The 24174-nt window shown below is 36.3% G+C and overlaps 1 protein-coding gene across 1 annotated transcript in view; it reads left to right on the top strand.

Annotated features, from left to right (window-relative positions):
• ME2 (malic enzyme 2) overlaps positions 1-17478 on the top strand; it is a 53550-nt gene extending 36072 nt beyond the window's left edge. The window contains exons 12-16 of the mRNA XM_029223900.1: positions 1094-1236; positions 6948-7050; positions 13827-13897; positions 14398-14496; positions 17032-17478. Of these exons, the coding sequence (XP_029079733.1) occupies positions 1094-1236; positions 6948-7050; positions 13827-13897; positions 14398-14496; positions 17032-17199 (584 nt within the window). The 3' untranslated portion in view covers positions 17200-17478. The remainder of the gene's footprint in view (positions 1-1093; positions 1237-6947; positions 7051-13826; positions 13898-14397; positions 14497-17031) is intronic.
• The last annotated feature ends 6696 nt before the right edge of the window (positions 17479-24174 follow it).

Below are 24174 nucleotides of genomic sequence, written 5' to 3'. Positions count from 1 at the left end.
GCTGAGCCTGCGCGTCCGGAGCCTGTGCTCCGCAACGGGAGAGGCCACAACAGTGAGAGGCCCGCGTACCACAAAAAAAAAAAAAAAAAAGTGGATTGCTTTAGTCAAGAAGATCTTTTATCACTTCTGAACTCCTGTTATTTTGTAATGAATACCACAGAGTTTAACAAGTTAACATTTGAGGTGCAAGTTTTTAATTAAAACAATTTTTTAAATTGTGGTAAAATACACATAACATAAAATTTGCCATAACCATTTCTAAGTGTACAGTGAGGTAGTGTTAAGTGCATTCACATTGTTGTGCAACCAATCTCCAGAACTCTTTTTACCTTGTAAAACTGAAGCTCTCTGTGCACCTGAAACTATCGCAACATTGCTAATCAGCTCTACTCCAATATAAAATAAAAAGTTAAAGGGAAAAAAAAAAGCTGAAGCTCTATGCCTGTTAGACCAGTGGTCCCCAACCTTTTTAGCACTAGGAGCCGGTGTCATGGAAGATAATTTTTCCACAGACCAGGGAGGGGGATGGTTTTGGGATGATTCAAGCGTATTACATTTATTGTGCACTTTATTTCTATTATATTACATTGTAATATATAATGAAATAATTATACAGCTCACCGTAATGCTGACAGGAGGCAAAGCTCAGGTGGTAATGCGAGCAGTGGGGAACGGCTGTAAATGCAGATGAAGCTTCGCTCCCTCACCCGCCGCTCACCTCCTGATGTGCGGCCCGGTTCCTAACAGGCCACAGACTGGTACCAGTCCGTGGCCCCGGGGTTGGGGACCCCTGTGTTAGACAACAACTACATGATGGAGGTAGTCTTATACTCTTTTTATTGCCCACAATTTACTATATCTGGGGTAGACAATAAATATTTAAGTGAAAATTTTTAACATTTTATTGTTTCTCTTTTCAGATTTAAGATTGGAATTATCTCAGCAATGCAAAATCTTATCTTTGTAATGGGATAAGCACAGGTCTTATCTTTACCTGTGCTTTTGTTGTGTTATTATAGAAATGCTATTGATGAGAAGGCTATGTTTTACTTGTAATGAAGTTCCTTTTTTTCCCCCCCTTATTTTATTACAGGAGTTGCAGGAGCTGGCCGACTTTTCACTCCTGGTGTAATCAAAGCCATGGCTGATATCAATGAGAGGCCTATAATATTTGCATTAAGTAATCCTACAGCACAAGCTGAGTGCACAGCTGAAGAAGCATATACACTTACAGAGGTATTAATAATAGTATGAATTGGTTATGTCTATTATTTTCCCTCTATTAGCCTATTAGTTATACATTCCTGAATAATTCTTTTTATGGTTGCTCTAGAGATTACAGCATGTATCCATGGATCATCAAATTCTGATGTAAATTATTGCTTGTATCAATTCTGGAAAGCAGTTACTTTATATATCCATTTTAACACCCTCAGGCCTTTTGTGCTATTGTTGTGCATTTTAATTCTCTCTATATTTTAAATCCCCAAAGACATTCTTTTTGTTTTAAACAAAAATTATTCATTTAGATTTACCTACATTTTAATATTTTCTATTGCCATTGTGTCCTTCATGCATACCTGTGCTTCTATCTAGGATTATTTCTTCTACCAGAAGAACTTACTTTAAGTGTGGGTCTGATGAATTCTCTTGATAATTTCTTTATTTTGCCTTCATTTTGAAGGATATTGTTTCACTCTGCATGTAAGTCAGAGTTGGTAGATACTTTATTTCAGAACTTTGAATGTATCGTTCTTTTGTTTTCTGACTTCTGTTTTCTTTTTGATAGACCATTTTGTCTTCGGTTTTAAGCAGTTTTTCTACTATGGACTTAGGTGTGGTTTTCTTTGTATTTATTCCACCTGAGGACTGTAGAGCTCCTGAATCTGTGGCTTAATGTCTTTTTGGACACATTCTGTCTCTTCTCTTGTAGGACTCCAGTTATGTGAATGTCAAGAATTTTTCACCATATCTAATATGTCTCTTACACTATTTTCTATGTATACCATCCTGTTTGTTCTCTGTGTTTCAATCCTGTGATTTTCTTTGGACTTATCTTCCAGTTTGCATATTCTCTTTTCAGATGTGCTAAATCTGTTGTTAGGTTCTTAATTTTATTGTACTTTTCACTTGTGGAATTTTATTTCATTCTTTCCATAATTCATTAATTTAGCGTCACAGACTTAAAATCACGTATTATAGAAATAATCAATTTATAAATACTACTTTCTTGCCCTCACATGTCATGAAATAATTGTTTTTACCCTCTTCACATGTATCTTCACCATCATAGGGCCATTCTTTTGAGTCATGTGACAGCTCTCCAGAACAAATTTTTACTTTCATCTAAATTGTTTAAAATTTAGCTCTTTTGAATTCTTTGACACTGCCACTGGGTTATATCCCAGGTAAAAGTATCTGCTTGTATACCGTTAGGACAGTTCTTTTTCCCTTACTGTTCTATAGAGATATATTTGTAATCTCCACAATGTAATCAATTCCTGTATTGTTCTTGCAAGTGATCTTTAAGTGACTCTAGGAAGTGATTTTTTCTTTTAAGTTGGTTACAATGTTGTGTTAAGTTTCAGGTATATAGCAAAGTGATTCGGTTATATACTTTTTCATTTTTTTGTATTTGTTTCCATTATAGGTTATTACAAGATGTAGAATATAGTTCCCTGTGCTATACAGTAAATCTTTGCTGTTTAGGAAGTGATTTTTAAAGCCTTGTTTACAGTGATATATAGGAGTAGTAATTGTTAGGTCATACCCTTGAGAAAAATTAATAAATTTTATAAATGTTTTTGTCTCTATTAAAAATATTTTATTATGGAAAATTTCAAGCATATACAAAAGTAGAAAGAACAGTATAATTAACTCCCATGTACCAATACCCTGCTTCAAAAGTGATCAACTTATTGCCAATCTTGTTTCTTCTACATCCTACTCACCTTAGATTTTGAAGCCAGTCTCAGACATATTTTATTATAAATGTTACAGTGTATCTCTCAAAAGTTAAGGATTCTTTTAAAAATACAATCACAGTATTATCACACCTCACAATTTTAACAATATTTTTTAATTACTTATTTGATTCTTTTGTATAGCTTTCAGTTCTCTGCTAAAATTTTGTCTTGTCATTTAATTTCTTGAACATATGAATCATAATTAAGGTTAATGTCTGATAGTAACAAATATCTCACTCTCTGTGAGTCCACTTCTATTATCTGTCTTTCTTCTTGGTTATCCAGTTCTTGTCTTTTTGTAAACCTAGTTTTACTTCTTTCACTTCCTTATTGAGTGCTAGGTAGTGTGGATGAAGGATAGTAGCAATAATTTGAGGCTCGGAATGAAGTTACCTTCCTCCATAGAAGCTTTGCCTTTCCTTTTGGAGGCTGTTAGTCTGGGGCAGCTCCATGTAATTCAGCAGGATGTGGTCCATGGGAGGCCTCATCTGTTTCCACAGTTTACGTTTTCTCTTGGGTATGAATCAAAAACCTTGGGGTATTTTTTTTTTTTTTTTTTTTTTGTGGTACACGGGTCTCTCACTGTTGTGGCCTCTCCCATTGCGGAGCACAGGCTCCGGACGCGCAGGCTCAGCGGCCGTGGCTCACGGGCCCAGCCGCTCCGCGGCATGTGGGATCTCCCCGGACCGGGGCACGAACCCGTGTGCCCTGCATCGGCAGGCGGGCTCTCAACCACTGCGCCATCAGGGAAGCCCAACCCTGGGGTATTTATCAGCACCCCTCACCCGTAGTGGTCTCTGAAGTATACATTTTCTCTCTCTGTCATCACGAGACTCCTGATAACTTCAGTGCTCAGGCACTCAGCCACAGATTTCCCTTTTGAAATCACTCACCTGAAGGAGGAAAGCTTCAAATGCTGGGCCCAAATACCTTGCTTTCCTCTTTTTTTGGATATTGACTGTCTCCACCTCCAAGCTCTCCCTATCTTGGTAGCACTCCCACTTCCTTAAAACATATTTTTAATATATTTTATCCAGTTTTTCTCATTGTTACCAGAGGGAGAATTGGTGTGAAACAACCTAGAAGACTATTGCCAAAGTAGAACTCTCAGAACTTTCTGAACTTAATATTCACGCTCTTGATATATTTAGCATTGTTTTTTTCTCATTGTTACAAATTTTATTTTGACACATATATTCTCTCAAAATTCCTTTTGTTTCTATATTGCCACTTTGTGTTAGTCAAAATAAATTTGCTTGACTAGTGGCTTCCAACAGTTATAATAATTACTGAAACTTCTAATAATTATTGAAATCTTTTCTTTTGAACTCATCCACAAAGTCAGCATACAGATATATTAAAAAAAAAAAAAATCAGTCTCTTTAGTATACTATCTTACTTCTTTACCAAAGAGTTGTATTACTATTAGCTTGATTGCTCATCCTCTTCACCTGTCTTTACTACTTAAAACTAATGGTTATTGCCCCCCAAATTAAATTTTAGTCTTACACAAAGACTAGTTGATAAATATACTCCATGTATTATGGGTCTTGGCATTTCCAAAATATAAAAAATTTAAATGTTTTGGGCAGTAGTAGTATATCAGTAGAAGACTTCAAACATTTAAGAATTTTATTTTTTGAATAAATGTTATTGTAATAGATGTACACCGTTTGAATGAATAAAAATTCCTCAAGGAAACCAGTTTGACACACTGTATCAGTTCTGAGATGCAAATTTTCTCACAATTTTTATAACTTTGAAATTGTGTTATCTCTTAAAAATGGTAAAAAAGCATTGTCATAGTTTAATTTTACATAATTTTTTTCTTAGTGTTACATAAAATAATAGCATAAATGTATGTATTTGTAGTTACTGCTAAAATTTTAAGTGTCCCTTTTGTTGTTTTTGGTGGAGGGATGTCTCAGTGCTAGTCTAACACCCTCTGCTGCTTAGGGAGAAAAATGCGTTTAAAAAAAAGTGTTTTTATATTTTAATGGCCAGCTGCTCAAAGAACAAAGAATAGGCTAACCTGGACTTCAGAATGAGAATACTGTTATCATTAAGGTCTTGCCACATTTAAGCTATAGGTTGATTATGAAAGAGGAAGAATTAAAAAAAAAAAAGATGGCCTGTTGTGACCACCTAGAGGGGTGGATTAGGGAGGGGGACACAAGAGGGGGAGGATATGGGGATATATGTATACATACATATAGATGATTCACTTTGTTATACAGCAGAAACTAATACAACATTGTAAAGCAATTATACTCCAGTAAAGATGTTAAAAAAAAAATGGGCTGGAGAAGATGAACTGCTGTTGAATCTTGCCATTCTAGAGAAGATGCCCAAGATCTTTCTAAATCTCCAAATTTACTGATATCATGAGGATATAACATTTTCCCCATAAAGAGCTATATTGTATAATCCACTTTATAAATCTATTAAAATTAATGGTGGCACAAAAATAATCTATATTATTATATACATTGTGGTAACTCGTATGGCATTAACCATGATCTTCAAAGAAACAAAATTTTTGTCACAAATAAAGCTAGGCTGAGAACAGGTAGAGAATGGTAATAGCTATCTGTAGAAAATTCTATAGCTTTCTGGAGTTGTAGGTCCAAGATACTCACCTGGGCCCACCACTGGCACAGTTGACTTGCTTCTACACATAAACCTGAGATCATTTTGAAATTGAAAGTATGTCTTGTAAAAGTAATAATTACTACACATGGTAGATCTTCAGGTTGTCCAAAGGGTCAAATTCTTGAGTGCTAAATCCACTAATGCCAAGGGTCTACTATATTTCAAAGAATAATCACTCTTGCTATAATACACATCTGTAGATGTAGGGAAAAGATAAAGCATTATCTAAACACTTAAAATAACTCTGTCAAATGTTTAGGTGTCATGTCATTTTGTGCATCCTACTGTGTGGAGATAGTTCAGCTTTCTGTGAATCACCTTTTAACTTCATCTAAGTAGCTGTTTAAACATGACTTCCTTTAGTTATACCTCAAGTATTCCAAGATAAGTTATCCTGTTTGAAAACTATTGTTTTCTTGCCTTTCTTTTTTTGGTCAGGTAGGGGTGTGACAGATGGAACTTGTGGGGGAAAATTGTATATAAAGGATTTATAAATTAACCTTCAGGTACTTTTCAATTCCATGGGCACCAAATTCTCTTAGAAATACTGAAGGTGCTAGTAAATTGTATTATATGCTATTATAGAGCACAGTACTAAAATTGGTGGATACAACAAATTTGGAGACTTCCTTTTCTTTAACAAGACAACATGCCATGTTTTTCTGGAGTGACTGTGGTTATACCATATGCCTGTTCTATAAACTGCCTATCTGGGGGACATTGTAGCATAATAGAAAACCATGGGTTTTAGAGTTATACAAATCTGGATTTAAGTTTAACTGCTACAGTTGTGATGTGTGACTTTTTACAAAGTACTTGGAAATATTTAAGCCTTTGCTTTCTGAGATTTTTAAAAAATATATATTAGTGAAATGGAGATGATAATCTCATAAGCCTTCTATGTGGGCTAAATTAACTGAGTTAACACGTATAAAGCACCTGGTACAGAGCCAGAAAACAGCAGATGCACAGTAAATGGTAGCAGTTTAATTTTTGATGTTTTCCCCTCATTCACAGATGTTTATAGCAGTCTTTATTATTAGGGATGATATTTTTTTGCCGTCTACATTTGTTAAGTTTTAAAGGAAATAGAAGTGTCAGGTTTTAAAGAATTTATTAATGGACTTTTTCAACTTTGAATGCTTGCTATGCATAAAAGAAACCTTATTCTAATAAGGATTTGAATGAGAGGATTATGTTTTATAGTAAATTATGCCTGTTTTGCAAGTAGTATATTGGTCTACTACAGGGTTTAATTTTGTTTTAATTCACCTCAATTTTCTAGTCCACATAAAGTAACAAAATTGAGGTTATTTCATTTCTCAACAGGGAAGGTGTTTGTTTGCCAGTGGCAGTCCATTTGAGCCAGTGAAACTCAGTGATGGGCAAGTCTTTATACCAGGTCAAGGAAACAATGTATATATTTTTCCAGGTAAATGCCACCATTATTTATGTTATAGAGTAATCATTAATAATTACATTAAAATTCCTTATGAAATTCTTTAGAATTTAAGATTTAAAAAACAATGGTATTTACAGGATTTTGCTATGAATGTACAGGAAAACTCAAGGAATTCAGCAAATCCAACTTGCTCTATTTCCCCTAAAAATTTATTTATTCATACCGTTCATTAAATTTGTTTTTATTATAGAAATAAAGTAGTACATGGTTCATAAAAATGCAAAAGGAACAGAATGTTAAAAAATTATTTAACCTCTCTATCTCCCCTTGGTACCTCCTTATCATACTTATCAGCTATAATCACTGTGGTTTCCTTTGAGTTTTTCTGATGGTTACCATCATGACTGGCACACTTCTCCCTTATCTTCATTCTTCCAACTCTAGACTGTATGTGTGAACTTCCAACTGTGAAATCTAAGTAATAGTCCACACGTAATACCTGATACCTCCTAATACCTTGCTTTCTCTCTCTACCTGTCAATTTCTATTACTACTTTTAGTTTTCCTGGTCGTTACCTTTATCTATATAATAAAGAGCTTTTGTAAGCAATTTAAGACAGTTTTTATTAGCTTGCCACAGTAAAAATGAAAAACAAAATCTGGTATTTAGCTTTCTTATCTCTTCTTATTTTATCTCTCAACTATGGTTGGTATTTCTACATTGCAGAGAAATTTTTGAAACTTACATTGTGTTCTGTTGTTTTCCATGTTTTGTCTCTGGATTGATTCTGAAATTTCATGATTATATGTTACTCATGTCTAAACAAGAGTGTGGTTTGATAAATACAGTAGAACCTGCAATTCTAGATCAACAAAATTTTTGACACTCAAAGTCTTTTAAGTGTCAAGTATAATGAATCCTCCTCTAATTTCTTGCCAGCTTCCTTCATTTCATCCTGATCCTGCCCCACAGCAAATCATTTCTGTGGTGCTTCTCTCTTGCCCATGTACACTCTTCCTCTTTGTGTTGGTCTCATTTTTCTGGAATACATCTTTGAATAAGTTTTTTTATGAAGCATGGATGAAAACTGAGTTTTTATGTATCTGAAAATGTCTTTATTTTGTTCTCTCGCTTGATGGTTTGGTTGGGTAGAGATTTGTAGATTCAAAGTCATTTTGTCAGACCTTTGGAAACATTTCTCCATCACTTTCAGTGGCCAGGGTTGCTGATGAGAAATCTGGTGTCAATGAGATTCTCATTCCTTTATACCTACTAGCTTTGTCTCCCTAAAAATGTTTCAGTGTTTTCTTTATCTTTAGATCTCTGAAATATTAGTGGGATGCATCCAGGTTTGGGCTTTATTTCCATCATGCATGTCTGCAGGTGGGCCAATTCACTATATTTTCTTTTCCAAAGGATTTTTCTGTCTTTTCCCCCCCTTATTTCTTTCCTTTCATTATTTCTGTTTTTCCCTTATGGAACTTGTGTTAGACCATGGTCAAATCCCTCTGTTGCCCTGACTTGTAACTTTTATTCATATTTTCGCCTCTTACCTTTTTTGTTCTTTAATATGGGGGATTTCTGTGGTGTTTGTTAATTTATCTGTATCTGTTTTGGTTTCCTTTTTCCTTTTTTTTTTTAGCACTTCTAGTGTATGTTTTGTTTCAACAGTCTTTTTTTATTGAAAATTTCAAACATATACAAAAGTAGAGGGAAGAATGAAATCCCACGTTCCATTCTCCCACTTTTTGGCAGTTATCAATTTGTAACCAGTGTTATTTAATCTATACTCCCACCCACTCCACCTTCACTGGGTTATTTTAAAGCAAATCAGAGACATCATATAATTTCATTAATAAGTGCTTCAGTATGTGTCACTAAAAAAAATAATTTTTAAAAAATTACACATAACCATAATAGTGGTATCACACCAAAGGAAATAAATAATAATTGCTTAATATCATATCATCAACTCAGTAGGTTCAAATATTATTTTTTACTGTCAATACCTTTTCTTGTCATAGAATAACTTTTTAATAGCCACTTTTTTTAAGCTTGCAGCATCCTTTCGGATCTCTCCTGAGAGTTATTAAGATTCTTTTAAATATTTTTTCCTTTGTGCTGTTTATTTTCCAGAAGTTTCTGGTAATCCTTAGTTTATTCATTTTAATGAAAGAATTATGTTGAGTAAAATAGTGATTTGGCATGAATTTCCTTTGTACTTGTGTCTTTCTCCTTGTGGGCCTCTCCCTGAATAACTGACCACAGGCTCTAAGATTTTAGGACATATTTATAGCACACATAGGCTGGCATCAAGGAAGCACGTTATTATAACTGTTGTTAAAATAAAGATTTGGGGCCTGTGAATATCCTAGTGCACTTTCGTCCTTTTTCTAGTGCACTTTCCTCCTTTTCCCCCCAGCAGAGTGGTTGTGTAGAGTTCTGCTCTGCTTGTCTCTTGAAATCTAGCATCTGTAACAGAAACTCTGCCATCACTGATGATCCCCTTGTAGAACTTGATAATGTTCAAAATCAGTCTGTTCCATCCGACAGTATTTCTCTGGCATAAAGACCGTGAAAATAATACTTCTCTGCTGATTTTAACAAAGCCACTTTTAATATCGTATTTGACTAACGGAGAATTTGGCAGTTGATTACTTTTATATAACGTTTCAATGTTCTAACTTTATTAATAACAGTTATTAGGACTATAAATATAGACAAAAGAATGACTTGGTAGCAGAGGTCAAAATGGGCTTAAAAACAGGATTGGCCAAAAGAACGATCAAAAAGCAGTTAAAAACTCAAGGCTTTGGAAATGTTTGAATTACCTACTCCAGCAATTATACCTGGATGAACAACACAATTAAAACCTAAAAGGGCCAGAGCCTTCCTAATCAGGAAGAAGTGACTTAGAGGTAAAGCTGTGCTTTTCATGGAGAGAGGTCAAGAGTTGGGAGTCTGGCGCCTGTAAAGGATGGGATGCTAGTGAGCCACCTCCCACTTTGGGCTGAAACCTTAAAGGACTGTACCTTGGAGTGTGGGTATAGTTTGCACTTGAGGTGATCTGGAAAACCTCAAGCCTTTGTTTTGGCCTACCAGTGCCCACAAGTGCCTGGCAGAAGCAAGCAGAAGTCTTCTCTGGTCCAAGATAACACTATCCTATTCCTCAAGTTACTTTTACAAATAAATTTTCAAATACAACCCTAGTTAAGAAATAAGATAATGAAGCACATAAAGAGACAAGTCAACACAAGCCAAAAGTAGCAGATACAACAAAAAGAAAACTCTGGAACTCTAAATATCAGACAAGTGCTGTGAAACAAATACGCTTATTATGTGTATGGGATAAAAGCCAAGCTTGAAAAATTCAGCCAAGTAACACTAAATTCTACAATTGAAAAATACAATAAACTAAGAACTCAGTGAATGAGGCTTACAACAGATTAGACCAAAGGAGATTAATAAACTGGAAGATAGGCCAGAAGAAACGATCCAGAGACCAAAAAAGGGGGGAAATATGTATAGAAAAACAGATATATACCGTTAATTGATATACATTTAATTGAGGTCCCAGAGAAAGATGAGAGTAAGTAAAGCAGAGGCAATATTTACAGGCCTCATGGCTGAGAACTGACAGATGACATCACTACACAATATTCAGGAAGCTCAGTGAAATCCACACGGGATAAGTAAAAAGAAATCTACATCCAGTAACATCCTTGTGAGGCTTCAGAAAACAACAACAAAGACTGCGAATTCAGCCAGAGCAAACAGATTTCCTTCAAAGGAATAATTGTCAGGCCAACTGACTTCTCAACAGCAACAAGAGGCCAAAAGACAATGGAGTGACCTGTGTGAGTGGCTTCTACAAAATACTTGTGAAGCTAGAGCTCATTACACAGTGAAAAGCCCCTTCAAGGATTAAAACAAAATGAAGATATTTTCAGAAGAGGAAAAAAAGAGGATTCACCATCTGCGGACATGTAAGAAAGGAAAGTAAATTCTAAAGAGTATTCCTCAGGCAAAAGACAAGTAATCCCAGCTAGAAGCTCAGAGATGTAGGAAAGAATGAAGAGCAAAGGAAGTTGTGAATATTTGAGTTAAACAAAAGGAACGTTTTATGTGTAGGGCAAAACAATAATGACGTGGGATTTTGAAAGATATAGAGACAAAATTAAAAGGCGCAATAATAATAGCTTATCGGTTACATAGAGTTAAACTGTTAGGAGATCCATTGTCTGGCAGGAGGGCAAACTAAAAATTAACATGAAACTTTGATCAGAATGCATGTTATAAATTTTAAGATAACCACTAGAAGACTAGAAGAACTTCCAAACTATGATAAGAGAATATTAGGGGAGGAAATGAAATGATTTTTTTTTTTAATCCAAAAGGCAAGAAAGAATAGGAAAGGGAATATGGAATAGACAAACGTAAGAAGACAATAGATTTTGCCCCAAACTTTTAATTAACTACATTAAACGTAGATGGAACGAATATTCAACTTAAAAAAAAATTATCTAGAGGCTAGGTTAAAATAATGAAGCTATTAACCACCGTGATCCTCTTCCCATCCCTGAGTAACTGAGTTACCATACTTCCCCACTCTGGCCAAAGACTGCTGGGATACTCTTTGAATAGTGTGAAACCCCGAATAGGGTTTGCCGTATTCGTGCTCATAGCAATCAATTTTTTAAGTTTCTAACTCTTACATATGAGAAACACTCAAAGGAAGGGATTTTAAGGAAAATCCCTTATATGAACAGTTTATTTCATAAAAAAAACTAAATAGACAAACAGAAAAAAGCAGTTTAGGAAAAAACAGATTATGTGGGGAAATGGAATGTTAAAAAAAAACTATCAGTATCCTCATGGAGACAAATATTCCAGACACAAGACAGAATTTTATTTTAAAAAAAATTTGAAAACAAAACTGAGCTCTGGAAAATGAAAAGTTTGGTAGGAGGATTATAAGAAAAAGTTGAAGAAGTCATCTGGAAATAGAGCAAAGATCAGAGGATGGAAAATAAAGAAAAGAAAATTAGAGGACTAGTCCAGGAGGTGCAATATCAGAAAGTAGAAATTTCAGGGAGAGAGAACAGAAAAGTGGAGGGAAGGAAATTATCGACGACTTCATGAACATTTCCCCAAATTGCAAGACCCAGTTTCCAGATAGGAAGGGCCCACCTACCAAGTGCCAAATATGGTGGGCGAAAGTAATGCACCTCAAGGCACACATTGTGAAATTACAGAACATTAGGTACAAAAAAAGATCCTACATACTTCCAGAGATGCAACAAAAAGATAATCGTTGAAAAAGGATCTGGAGTCAAATTGGCACCAGACTTCTCACCAACAATGCTGGAAGCTGTGAGGTATTGAAATAATGCCTTACAATTCTGAAGGAAAATTATTTCCAAATTAGAATTTTAAACCCAGACAAACTATCAAATAAAGTGGAAGGTAGTAAAAACGTGAGTGTGTGTGTGTGTGTTGGGGTGCTGGCGGGGGCTCTTCAAAAATGCAAGATTTCCAGAAATGTATCTCCTATGCACTGTTTTTCAGAAAACTACTGGAGAATATATCCTACCCAAAAAAGGGAGTAACAAAAATACTAGGAAGAAGTGAGCTTTAGGAAATGGACTCAACTTAGAAGCAAAGGGAATCCCCATGAAGATGAAGAGAGTTTCTAGGATGTATATAGCTCCATATCTGGAATGGAGAGCAACCAAGCCAGATTGGAGTTTCAGCAGAGATTTATTCTCGAGGATGAAATTAGAGAAATGTGAAATAGCTGAAATTACTAGATGATTTAGACAACTAAATGAATAAGTGTCTCAGCATGAAATAATTTTAAGTACCGGAAAATCAAAGGAAAAAGCAGGACAATAACCTTAGGGAAAACAAAAAGGCAGAAGAGGAAAAGTTAGGATATAATGTTAATATATGGCTCAGCTGTGAAGAGCACTTATGAAGTCATAATAATATAAACACTGATTCAACCAAAATTATGCTCTAACTATATTGGTAAGAGGGCTGGAAATGTGCAAGAAAGCTAAATACTTATTTCCAACAGGAAGGAGTCGGTGATCTCCAAAACTCAAAGTCAATCAGAAGAAATAGAAGCAAGCTGTGAGAGAGAGAATTACTAAAATAATCAGCTAAAAGAATTAAAAGTAGTTACTTCTGTAGAGCAAGAAGTGGAGGATTAGAGATGGACTGGGAATTGATTTTTTTTAAGTCAGTATCAACATTTTTTTTTTAATATTTATGTATTTTGGGCTGCGTTGGGTCTTAGTTGCAGCGCCCGGGCTCTTCCTTGTGGCGCATGGCTTTCTCTAGTTGCGGTGCGTGGGCTCAGTAGTTGCGGTGCATGGGCCTAGTTGCCCCGCAGATTGTGGGATCTTAGTTCCCCAACCAGGGATCAAACCCCCATCCCCTGCATTGGAAGGCGGATTCTTAACCACTGGACCACCAGTGAAGTCCCGGGAGTTTATGTTTTTGTAACAACTGTTGATGAATTGTATGCATTTGTAATTTTGATAAATGTGAAAACTAAATTGAGAAAAGCCATTTGATATTTCTAAAATTGTTTCTTCTAATAAGTAAGAATTATAACAGTTAAAGATCACTTAATTTTAGTGCTCAGATTTCTCTTTTATCTTGCCTGCTTCATTGTTTGAAGGGGCTGTTTGGGGTAGGGGTGGGTTACCATTAATTTGCTTTAAATCTAAGAATTTATTTGGCTACTTTCATAATTGGAAGTGACCTTACTAAGTAAACTATTTAAAATGTATTCCAGGTGTGGCTTTAGCTGTTATTCTCTGTAACACCCGGCATATTAGTGACCATGTTTTCCTAGAGGCTGCAAAGGTAAATGTTTTAAATATTGTTTGGTTATTTTATAAAGGATGAATTATAAAGCTGAATGGATCTTAAAAACAGAGAGAGAATGGGTTAAATCTGCCTTATGAGTGGAAAGGAAGTTACTCATCCGTTGCTTTTTTGATTTACCTTCTACTTTTGCATAAAATTAATTTATCATTTTTCCAGTGTTGGATTGTAAGCTATGAATCCTTTCATAAATACTGTACCAGTATTACACATATCTGAAAGTAAAATAATTGTGACAGCATAGATAAAATGTCTTTAAATCTGATTTTTTTAAAAGTCTTTAAATCCGGTTATTTCTTTACTGTTTAGTGGTAAATGGTTTTAACTTCTGCAGTGGTTTAAGTGTATTCCTGCTAGAAATAAGGAAAACATGTTACCTGTATTATTCTCTGCTCCCCCAACCCTTTCCCCATTTTATTAGTCCTTATTATTTTGTTATTTAAGCAAACAAAAGTAAAGTTCTCTTTTTTTCTCTTCAGGCTCTGACAAATCAATTGATGGATAAAGAGCTAGCTCAGGGGAGACTTTACCCGCCACTTGCTAATATTCAGGAAGTTTCTATTAACATTGCTATTAAAGTAAGTAATAATTTATACCTCTTCACATAAATTTTAATGGTGTTTTCTTCATGCAAGTAACACAAGTTCATTAGAGAAAAATCAGAAACATTTAGAGGGTGCAAAGAAATTTTAGGTTGCTCATATTCTTACTACAGAATATAACTCACATTTGTTGCCTTCTATTGTTTTTTCTTCCCAAACACATAATAAAAACGCACACACATGCAGTCACCTGTGCCTGTTTTTAAAATTGGTTTCTCACTGCGGTTTTTTCCACTTAATATATTGTAAGCCTTCCCCCAGGTAAATCAATAATAATTCTCATGATCACTAATGCTTCATGGAATTCTCTTTGTTATATCATAGTTTGCTTAACCATTTCTCTATTTTGGGGGACATTTAAGCATCTTTCGTTTTGTTAGAAATAACATTGTAGTGAACATCCTTAGATAAGTCTTTATGTGCATTTGTGATCGTTTTTTCTTAAAATAATTTCTAATCCTAAGAACAAAAGGGTTAACATGCTAAGCCCTCTGATATACATTGCCAAATGATTTTTTTTTTGCGGTTCGCGGGCCTTTCACCGTTGTGGCCTCTCCCGTTGCGGAGCACAGGCTCCGGACGCACAGGCTCAGCAGCCTTGGCTCACAGGCCTAGCCGCTCCGCGGCATGTGGGATCTTCCCAGACCGGGGCACAAACCTGCGTCCCCTGCATCAGCAGGCGGACTCTCAACCACTGCGCCACCGGGGAAGCCCCAGAATACCTTACTATTGTAAAAGAACTGAAGAATTTAGAGCCCAGAATTAGGATGAATAGAGTTCAACTTGAGAATTACAGGATATTACAGGTGGGACAGATTTTGGGATGTATCAGTTGGTTAGATTACTGGTGTGTCCACATGAAAGGTAGTACATGGGGAAATAGACGGAGATCTGTGCTGGGGTTGTTATAGGAGCAGAGCCCCCAGGATCGTCTCTCTTCCCCCTCCTTCTCCGGTGTCCTGAGGCTTTCCTTTTTAGGAGCCACGGGATCAGGTGAGCAGACAGTGCTGTGTATCTGTCGCCCAGCACCACCCACAGCCACTGGGCAGCCCCATATAGTCACCGGTCACCTGCCACATGCCTGCTTGATCAAGGAGGACTCCCTCCCATCTCAAGCCTTGCCCCCAGCCTTCTCTGTGGGTACAGATATGTTTCCTACAACAGACTGGGCAATACAGTTGACCCTTGAACAATGCAGAAGCTAATGGCCAACCCTCTGCGCAGTCGAAAATCTACATATAGCTTTACTGTTGGCCCTCAGTTTTCCAAGGTTCTGCATCCACAGATTCAACCAACTGGGGATCACGTAGTACATACTTAGTGAAAGAAATTCACATATAAGTGGACCTGCACAGTTCAAACCCGTGTTGTTCAAGGGAATTCTGTCTCAAAATAGAGTGAGGTTGAACTCCTAAGACCAAGGACTATCTTGGTCTATCTAATTCCCTTGGAATTAGTTCCAAGGGAACTATCTAATTCCCTTGGAATGGGAATTAGAGGAGGAGAAAGACATAATTGTTTGATTTTTTTTTTTTACCACGTATCACTGCATTGTTTTAAAGTTAAAATTAAACCATAACTTGAGAACTTAACTAGATGACAGGTACCATGCTACCCTGTGAGGAAGCTCTTCATACTACCCCATCTTACATCAAAACAGAGAGTCACAGGCTTTATCATTGTGTGTGGCTTGCCAAAAAGATCAGAAATTCATTCAAGCCAGTTTAGGTGGGAAGTAACCTAGCTTAAGTGTTTAGGATCTGGGACCTAGAATCAGAATGCTTTGGGTTTGAAACAACAGTTCTCACTTTAAATAGCTTGGGCAAGTTACTTAAACTCCTCAAACTTTGGTGTTCTCATGTATAAAATGAGAATAATAATAGTACTTGTGTCCTAGGGTTCTTGGGAGGATTAAATGAGATACCCACGTAAAGCACATAGAACATGCCTGGCACTCAGTGATGGTGGTGGTGAGTTGCCATGTATAGGTTCTAGCCCTGACTTTACTTGACCTTATAGTTCTAGTGTCCAACACCTGATTTATAATAATTTCTATGTCTTTTAATTCAAATTCTAGAGGAAAAACATCTGGCTCACTTTGGGTTAGATTTTCACCCTAGTCCAGTCACCTATGACTAGGAAGTAGAGTCTCCTACACACAGTCTCAGCAGAGCGGTGGGGAGGGACACAGGTGGGGCAGGCTACCAAGTAGGTCTGCTGGACCAACACACGGTAGAGCTTAAAATTATTGAAGTATTAAGGAAATGCTGATAATAATTCGGGGGGGGATCTTTAAAGTCACTTTAAAACACATTGAACTTATGGTGAGACTGCAGATGTTTTTTACCTTTTAATAGTATGTGAATGTCTTGAAGTGAGTCAAAGTAATGTTATTTTTTATTATAAAAAAACGCCATTCTTCCAAATTCATTACTTTGTGTTTTAATAATACTTTTTCTCTTAAATGGGTTAATACTCAGAGTCTACGCAGTAATCTTTTTTATTTTTCAGGTTACAGAATATCTATATGCTAATAAAATGGCTTTCCGGTACCCGGAACCTGAGGACAAGACCAGATACATTCGAGAAAGAATATGGCGAAGTGAATACGATTCCCTGCTGCCGGATGTGTATGATTGGCCAGAGCCTGCGTCACGCCCTCCACCAACAACGGAATAGAAGCACACCACTGATAAACACTTTCCATGCTTCAGGGACTCCTTTCTTCAGACAAAAAGAGAGGGCGTTCTCAAATTTATGGGGTTTTCTGTGTTTTATTCTCCCCTACCACTTTGCTTATTTTTTCCCATGAATCTCCACTTCTGTCTGTACAGGATGGACCTGTTGACTACATTGTTAATGCCCACCTGCACCCTGAAATCAGATGACCATAACGCTTTCATTCTGATTTGTAGCTCATACCACATCAGAGATATTAAAAAGGTACTTGCGAATGTCTTCACTTGTGCTCCTGTTCACTCTTGCCGAAGTATTTGCTATTTACTGTTATAGCTAATCATCTTCTCTCACCCAGTTCTTTTAGGGCTACTAAAATAGAAATTTACTTCTGTGGATGTGAGTACAGAATTTTGGGAAGAACCCAAATTTAACCAAATTCTAAGGACAAATTGTCAGTATCTAAAAATGTCCTTTTATTTCCGCTTCATTTTACCTTCATGCTCTGAAATTCCTTTTCAGTAGATAGATCAGGAAAAATCTACTCTATTATGTATTTTCTGGGACTAAACTGAGGCTTAACTATAACGTGGGAGAAATGTGAAGTACTGCCGCCTTTATACAAATAAACTAGTCATTGTTTTCAACAGTGTATAAAAATCTCAGTGTAACTTTTTAAAATAAATATCTTAAATTGCTTCAATTTTGCTATTTTATTGCCCAACGAGAAATTCAGGTTTGCTTATTATGAAAAACACATATTTTCATTTTCTTCTAGATGATTCTAAAGAAGGGGGTATAGGATACCTGATGCATAAATTATGATTTTTGACAGCGTGTGACCTAACAGATTAGCCATATGTTTCACATCTAAATGAGTCATATTTAGACTCATCTATGAGTCTATACCCTTATTCCAGTAGTGATGCTCTTTATTACTTGATATAATTTTGGAATGTTCATATGATACATTCCTTTAACTATCATTAGTAGTGACAACTCTTTCTCCATTGAAGGTGGATTTAATTGTTTGAAACCACCAACATTAATTTAGAGCTAAGTGGGAATGAATAAAGTAGGTGTTCAGACCAGTAAATGTCATTTTTAATCCCAGTAAAACGGGGAATAACTGGCTAGTGAGACCAGTTTTCTTATGTGGCTTACACATTGGAGAGTTCCTACAGAACAATCCCAAACATTTTGAGAAGTAGTATTGCTATATATGAGCCTAACATAGTTTGCTTTGGGGGAACAAACAAAGCTTAAATGCCCATTCTAGAATATTAACTACGAAAAGTTATTCATAGCTACATATCGGTGTGCACATTATTTGATATTTCCCTCCACAGTCCTTGATATGTTAGATGTGATCTTCTGCAGGGAGATAAAAAGGCTTCATTTTTATGTTCCTGCCTCCTTTTACCTATAGGTAGAGGTTGATTCACAATAATTTTGAATATAATTCAGTGTTTTTAAGAATGCTCAAAATAGCATTGCCATTTGGAGTATGGGAAAATGCAGTTGGTTAAATCCACTTAACAGATGAGTAAAGTCAGAGGTATGTTATATCATCAATCTGTTTTGTAAAAAAAGCAATCAGGTCACAATTTGTTTTTTTCAATTAAGGATGAAAGGTTTATGTTTTTCATATTACCTTTGTCAAAACAAAGTCATCCACAAAAATATTTTCTGTGAAATCTTGATTTTAGTTTAACATTACAAGTAAAATAATTTACAGACCTGTTTTTCACCTAATGCTTATTGAAGACGGGAAAATGTAGAATTAAATAATTTTACTAAGATGTTTGCTTATTAAATATGCCTAATACAGTATACATGGAAATTAAAAATATTTTAAGGAAAAAACAAGGCCAAATGGCATATAGCCTGCTTGCTTAAATAAGACAGAAATCATATTTATTTAGAAGCTACTTATTATATGTTATTTACCAACCAGTATTTTAAGAAGTAACATTTTTTGGATACAAATTAAAATGTTTTAGTATATAAGCTAAGAATACAGGCAGGAGCTAACAGCATGGTGGGAAGGGAGGTGGCATAATGGCAGCAAATTGGAAAAGAAATGGACCCTCTATGGAAACTTTTACCCAGCGAAAAGGTAATTAATTTGAAAAATAGCAATGGACAGTCATTTTTATTCTTTTGAAAAAAGAAGAAATTCTGTAGATTAGTCTGTCATATTATTTAGTGGGAAAAGTGAGAATACATATTTTTCTAATCTGAGACCACCCACCTGTACTGTGAAATAAATTGGATAACTAATGAGGGTAAGGTTTATTGACTATAATGGGAAAAGTGTTAAAGATTTTGGTTAAAACCTTCTTAAGGGATGGATTCTTAACCAGGAAGTTGCCACCAAGTCACTGTGAAGCTTTAAAATGCAGATACCTCTGCCCCCTCCTTTAAGGCCCCCTGGACCACCTGGAGCAGGGCTGTGGCAGGTGTATTTTCAGTAGGTCCCCAGGTGATTCTGATGCACACACTTCCCCTCCCCTCCCAATCACTGTCTTAAAGTGGATGTCCAGATCATGTGGAGAGCTAACTAATTCCTCCTGCTGATGCGGTGGGTCTGGGGTGGGGCCTGAGATCCTGCATTTCTGACAAGCTCCCAGGTGATGCCCGTGCTGCTGGTATAGAGAACACACTGAGTGGCACTGCTCCAGAGTACTGAGTGTGGTGTGCGTTTAAGTTTAGTGCTCAGATAGTATATACTTTCTCTGAAAAAGAAAACTGAAATTCTGTTCTTTCATCTATTTTTTGTTATGTATAACTTACCGAGGATGTTCATAAGAACAAAAATACAGAACTTTTAAACAGCTTATTCTGAAAATATGTAAATAGAACATTGTTCAATTCTAAATTAGATTTTAAATATACTTGTTAAGGAAAACCTAGCAACTAGTTTTCATTTATAAAAGATTATCAAGTGGGCATTTGTTCTCTGTTATTATTTGTCTTATGATATGACTTACCCTGTCCTTGGTCTTTTCTTTCTCTAAATTATCAGCCTCTGGAGAAACGAGATTCTACATTCTCCTTTGATAAGGAGTTGCTAATGAATTGAGACCAAAGCATAACAATTATCAAGGGGTATGGAGCATTATTTACTCTCAGATAACTGAGAAAGCCCAAAGGGGAGAGTAGAGGAGTGGGAGAAGTCTTGCCTTAGAAAAAATACTTCATCCAAATGCTCCTGTTGCTTTTCCCAAGCCCATTCAGTACCCCTCAAAAATAACCTCTTCAAACTTTGAACAGCTCCTAGGTTGAATTCACCAAAATGGAATCAGCTGTGTTGCGCATACATACTTGAGAACATTAATATAAAGCTCAAAGCTCTCTACTGGGATTCCATTTAAAGGGACTGTCCTAAAGAATGAAGCAACACCAATATCGTAATTCCTCTCCACAGGTGCAGGTACATTGCTGACTTTATAGAAAATGGCAGAGAGATTCATTATCTACTTTGGCTCTCAACTGATTTATCATTTGTACTTTCATGTACATCTAGATGTTAAAATGAAATAAATCCTCCACAGACAAGCTAAATAAAGTAACATACTTAATATTTAAAATATTCAAGACAATTTTACTACAGAAAACTTACCTCTCATCTGAAGTCAAGATGTTTTAATATAAGTGGACAAAAAGCTCAATGCTTTGTTCCAAATTTTATAAATTAATCTGGGCCTAATTAGGACAGGACTCTTATTGCATAATTCCCTTAATCCTTGCCAGCAGTTTCTCAAATAAACCAGTGATTAGATTTTAAAACAATAATTACTTTCGTTACTTGGGTATGGAAAATAGTGCCTCTCAAAGAGAAAAAGTCAGGGTCTGGAAATGTGTACAGAGTTCAGTGACGTAAAACACAAATTAAGTCAAATGACTGGGATGCTTTGTATATTTCTGTAACAGCTTTTTGCCAGTAAACTGACTCTTTGATATGGCTATTTAATCAATCCTGTTTTTCCCAAATAAAAACTTATTTTCCACTTTGCTCTTTGGGAAATTACCCCTACATTCAGCATACTTTTAAAAGTTTTAAGACGAAGGGGAAATTTATGGATATATGCTCCCCAATTTTCAGTATGTCCTTTTATGTTCTAGGAAAACTGTTCCCCTCTATTTTCCTAATTTTAAGTGTACGTTCTAGCAAATCATTGATTCCTACATAGTCACTGAATTATCACCAACACGTTAGGTATGTTCAGTTAGCAAATGATGATAAACTAAATTTTATGGATAGCACCTACTCCTCCGGGCATTGTCTAAGCAGCTTACCTGCATCAGCGTATTTAATCCTCACAACCACCTTCTGTCACTGTGCCTCTTTTACAGAGAAGGATACAGATGCTCAGACAGGTTTAAAAGATTTGCCCAAGTTCTCTGCTGGTGAGAGGCAGAGCTGTGTGTCACCTCAGCCCTTCTCAGGGAAGAAGGGCCTCTGTGACCGGCGATTTTATCTGGATCTTAATACCTTATCTTCAGGAATTGTTATTTCAGATGAAAATTGTTCACCTATTATGATATTAGTCTTAGGTCCTTTTTAACGTGTTTTACCAGTTCGTTTGATTTTTACTTTTTCCCTTTTATAATTTAAATACAACATAAACCTATTTAATTTGTTAGTCTTAAGCATTTTAAGTACTAGATGTAAACAAAAGATTTGGTTTTGAATTTGATAAATTACACCAAAAATTCCAGCTCACTAACATCTTTTGATTTGCTAATCTTCACAAAACCACCAACTGCTATCACTGTGCAAATCAGTTTCAATAGTGCTTATACACTTTGTATCTTGACATCTGCCGATGTCGACATGAATTGGAATTGTAAGATATATTTTTAATTATGTCTATTGTATTACATCCATGTCTATAACTTCTTCCACTAAAAGGTCATAACAGAAAGTAGTAATATAAAAATGTATGTGTGGAATAAGGAATTTCTGAGATCTATTTTAGCTGAATATTTGACAAAGTAAAATTTCTGCCTAATGTTCTATTATACTTTGCCTAATGACCTTTAGCTGAAATTAAAACCATATTTTGCAATTGATATTGTGTTTCCTTTGGTAACATCCCAAGCATTCATTGTTGACTTGAAAGAAGCCACACGTAGCAAAAGTCATTGCTTACCCTTTCTCACCTTTGTATTTAAGATAAAGAGATGGAATAAGCCGTCTTCTGGTAATAGCTTATGGGAATACCGGTTTAAGGGGAACGCCTTGTGTAGAGTGTATTTTACCAGATTGACTTACTCCAGATGGTTCCAGGAGTCAGTCTAAAAACTTCCTAATGGCGTGAACTGTTTTCTTCTCATTTGTTATAAATTTCTTCTCATAAATTCTACTGAAATGTGTGTATTTTCTTTTTTTAAATTGAAGTATAGTTGATTTACAATGTTGTGTTAGGTGTACAGCACAATGATTCAGTTTTTATATATACACATATTCTTTTTCAGATTCTTTGCCCTTATAGGATATTACAAGGTATTGAATATAGTTCCCTGTGCTATACAGTAGGTCCTTGTTGGTTATCTCTTTTAAATATAGTAGTGTGTATCTGTTCATCCAAAACTTCGAGATGTGTGTATTTTCTTAATAAAATTTTCATATGCATCAGAAATGTATGACCTTGTTTTTAAAGGCTGCTGTATATAGGGCACTCCTAAAACTTGGTATTATTTTAAACCTTAAAACACATGCACACTGCAGAATACTTGATCCCTTGGGACTATGCTGTTAGACCGAAATTCACTGTGGAGCTAGTCGTGCTCCCCATTTTTTCATTTCCTTCTGTTTGGTTCCCTACTCCCTTTCTCTCCTTAGTTTGTTTAATCAGAGGAGTAAAGGAATGAGTTCTCATCTCTTCCCCCTACCGCATACAGATTCTAAGACCCTAACGTTAGAATACTAAAGCAGGAAAACTGTATGTTGATTTTGTGATAAAGGGGGAAATGGTATAATAGCTCATACTTACTGAGTACTTCCTTCAAGCCAGGCACTGTTCTAAGTACCTGATACCCATTTACTCATTTAAACTTCACAACAACCTTATGAGGTGTTAGGTACTGATATTTTCCCCATTTTACAGATGTAAGGTCTGAGGCGCAGAACTCTTAGGGTCACATAGCTACTTAAAATGGCAAAGCCACTATTCAGAGCTCTCGCGTCCTGTTTTGACAAAACTCTGATCCTGTTTAAACTAGATTCTCCACGTCCTCTGAGCACAGGCTGAGCAGCACAACACAGCTGTAGAACATCCCAGTCGTGCTCAGTCAAAATCACTGATTTCAAGACACCCTCAATGCTCCTGGCACTTGCCTGTCCAGTGACTCTGATACCTTCACTGCTGTCAGATTCCCCGACATCCTCCCACACCCTTGCTCTCAAGACAGCTTTGCTTCCTATTTCACAGACAAATAAGACGATCAGAAGAGAATGTCCTCAAGCTCCCCTTCTCCCCGTCTCCCCAGGAACCTTGAGAAAGTGAAAAGCAGCAGCTCCTAACTTCCAGGAGCTGGCCTGATACTAGGAACTCACAGCTAGGCCTCGGCCAGTGCGCTCCTGTTGAATAGAAACCATCTCACATCAGACAAGAACATCGACATCAGACAAGGCCACTCTGACCACAATGGATCAAGACATCAGACAAGGCCACTCTGACCACGATGGATCAAGACCAAAACAAGGCTACTCCAGCATCACGTCTACACACGGACAAACCTAAGCATTGTCCAAGCCACAGAAATAACCTCCCTCGCGCCCTCCCCCCGGCCCCCGCATCCTGGCTAATATGCTTGATTACAGTACTTTACCAATGACAGTTTTAGCCTCACTCTAGTCTGCATTCCCTATAGAAAAGGTTTATTGAGATAATCAGTCATACGTGTGTCCCTGCTTCCTGACAGCACCCAATCCAGAGTGAACCCCGGCTTCCGTGGGCCCTCTGCAAA

This window comes from Monodon monoceros, unplaced genomic scaffold (assembly GCF_005190385.1).
Source record: "Monodon monoceros isolate NGI ecotype Baffin Bay Population unplaced genomic scaffold, NGI_Narwhal_1 Super_Scaffold_1, whole genome shotgun sequence".
NCBI lineage: Eukaryota > Metazoa > Chordata > Mammalia > Artiodactyla > Monodontidae > Monodon > Monodon monoceros.
Note: the sequence above shows the minus strand (reverse complement) of the source record. Positions and strands in the feature narration are given on the sequence as shown.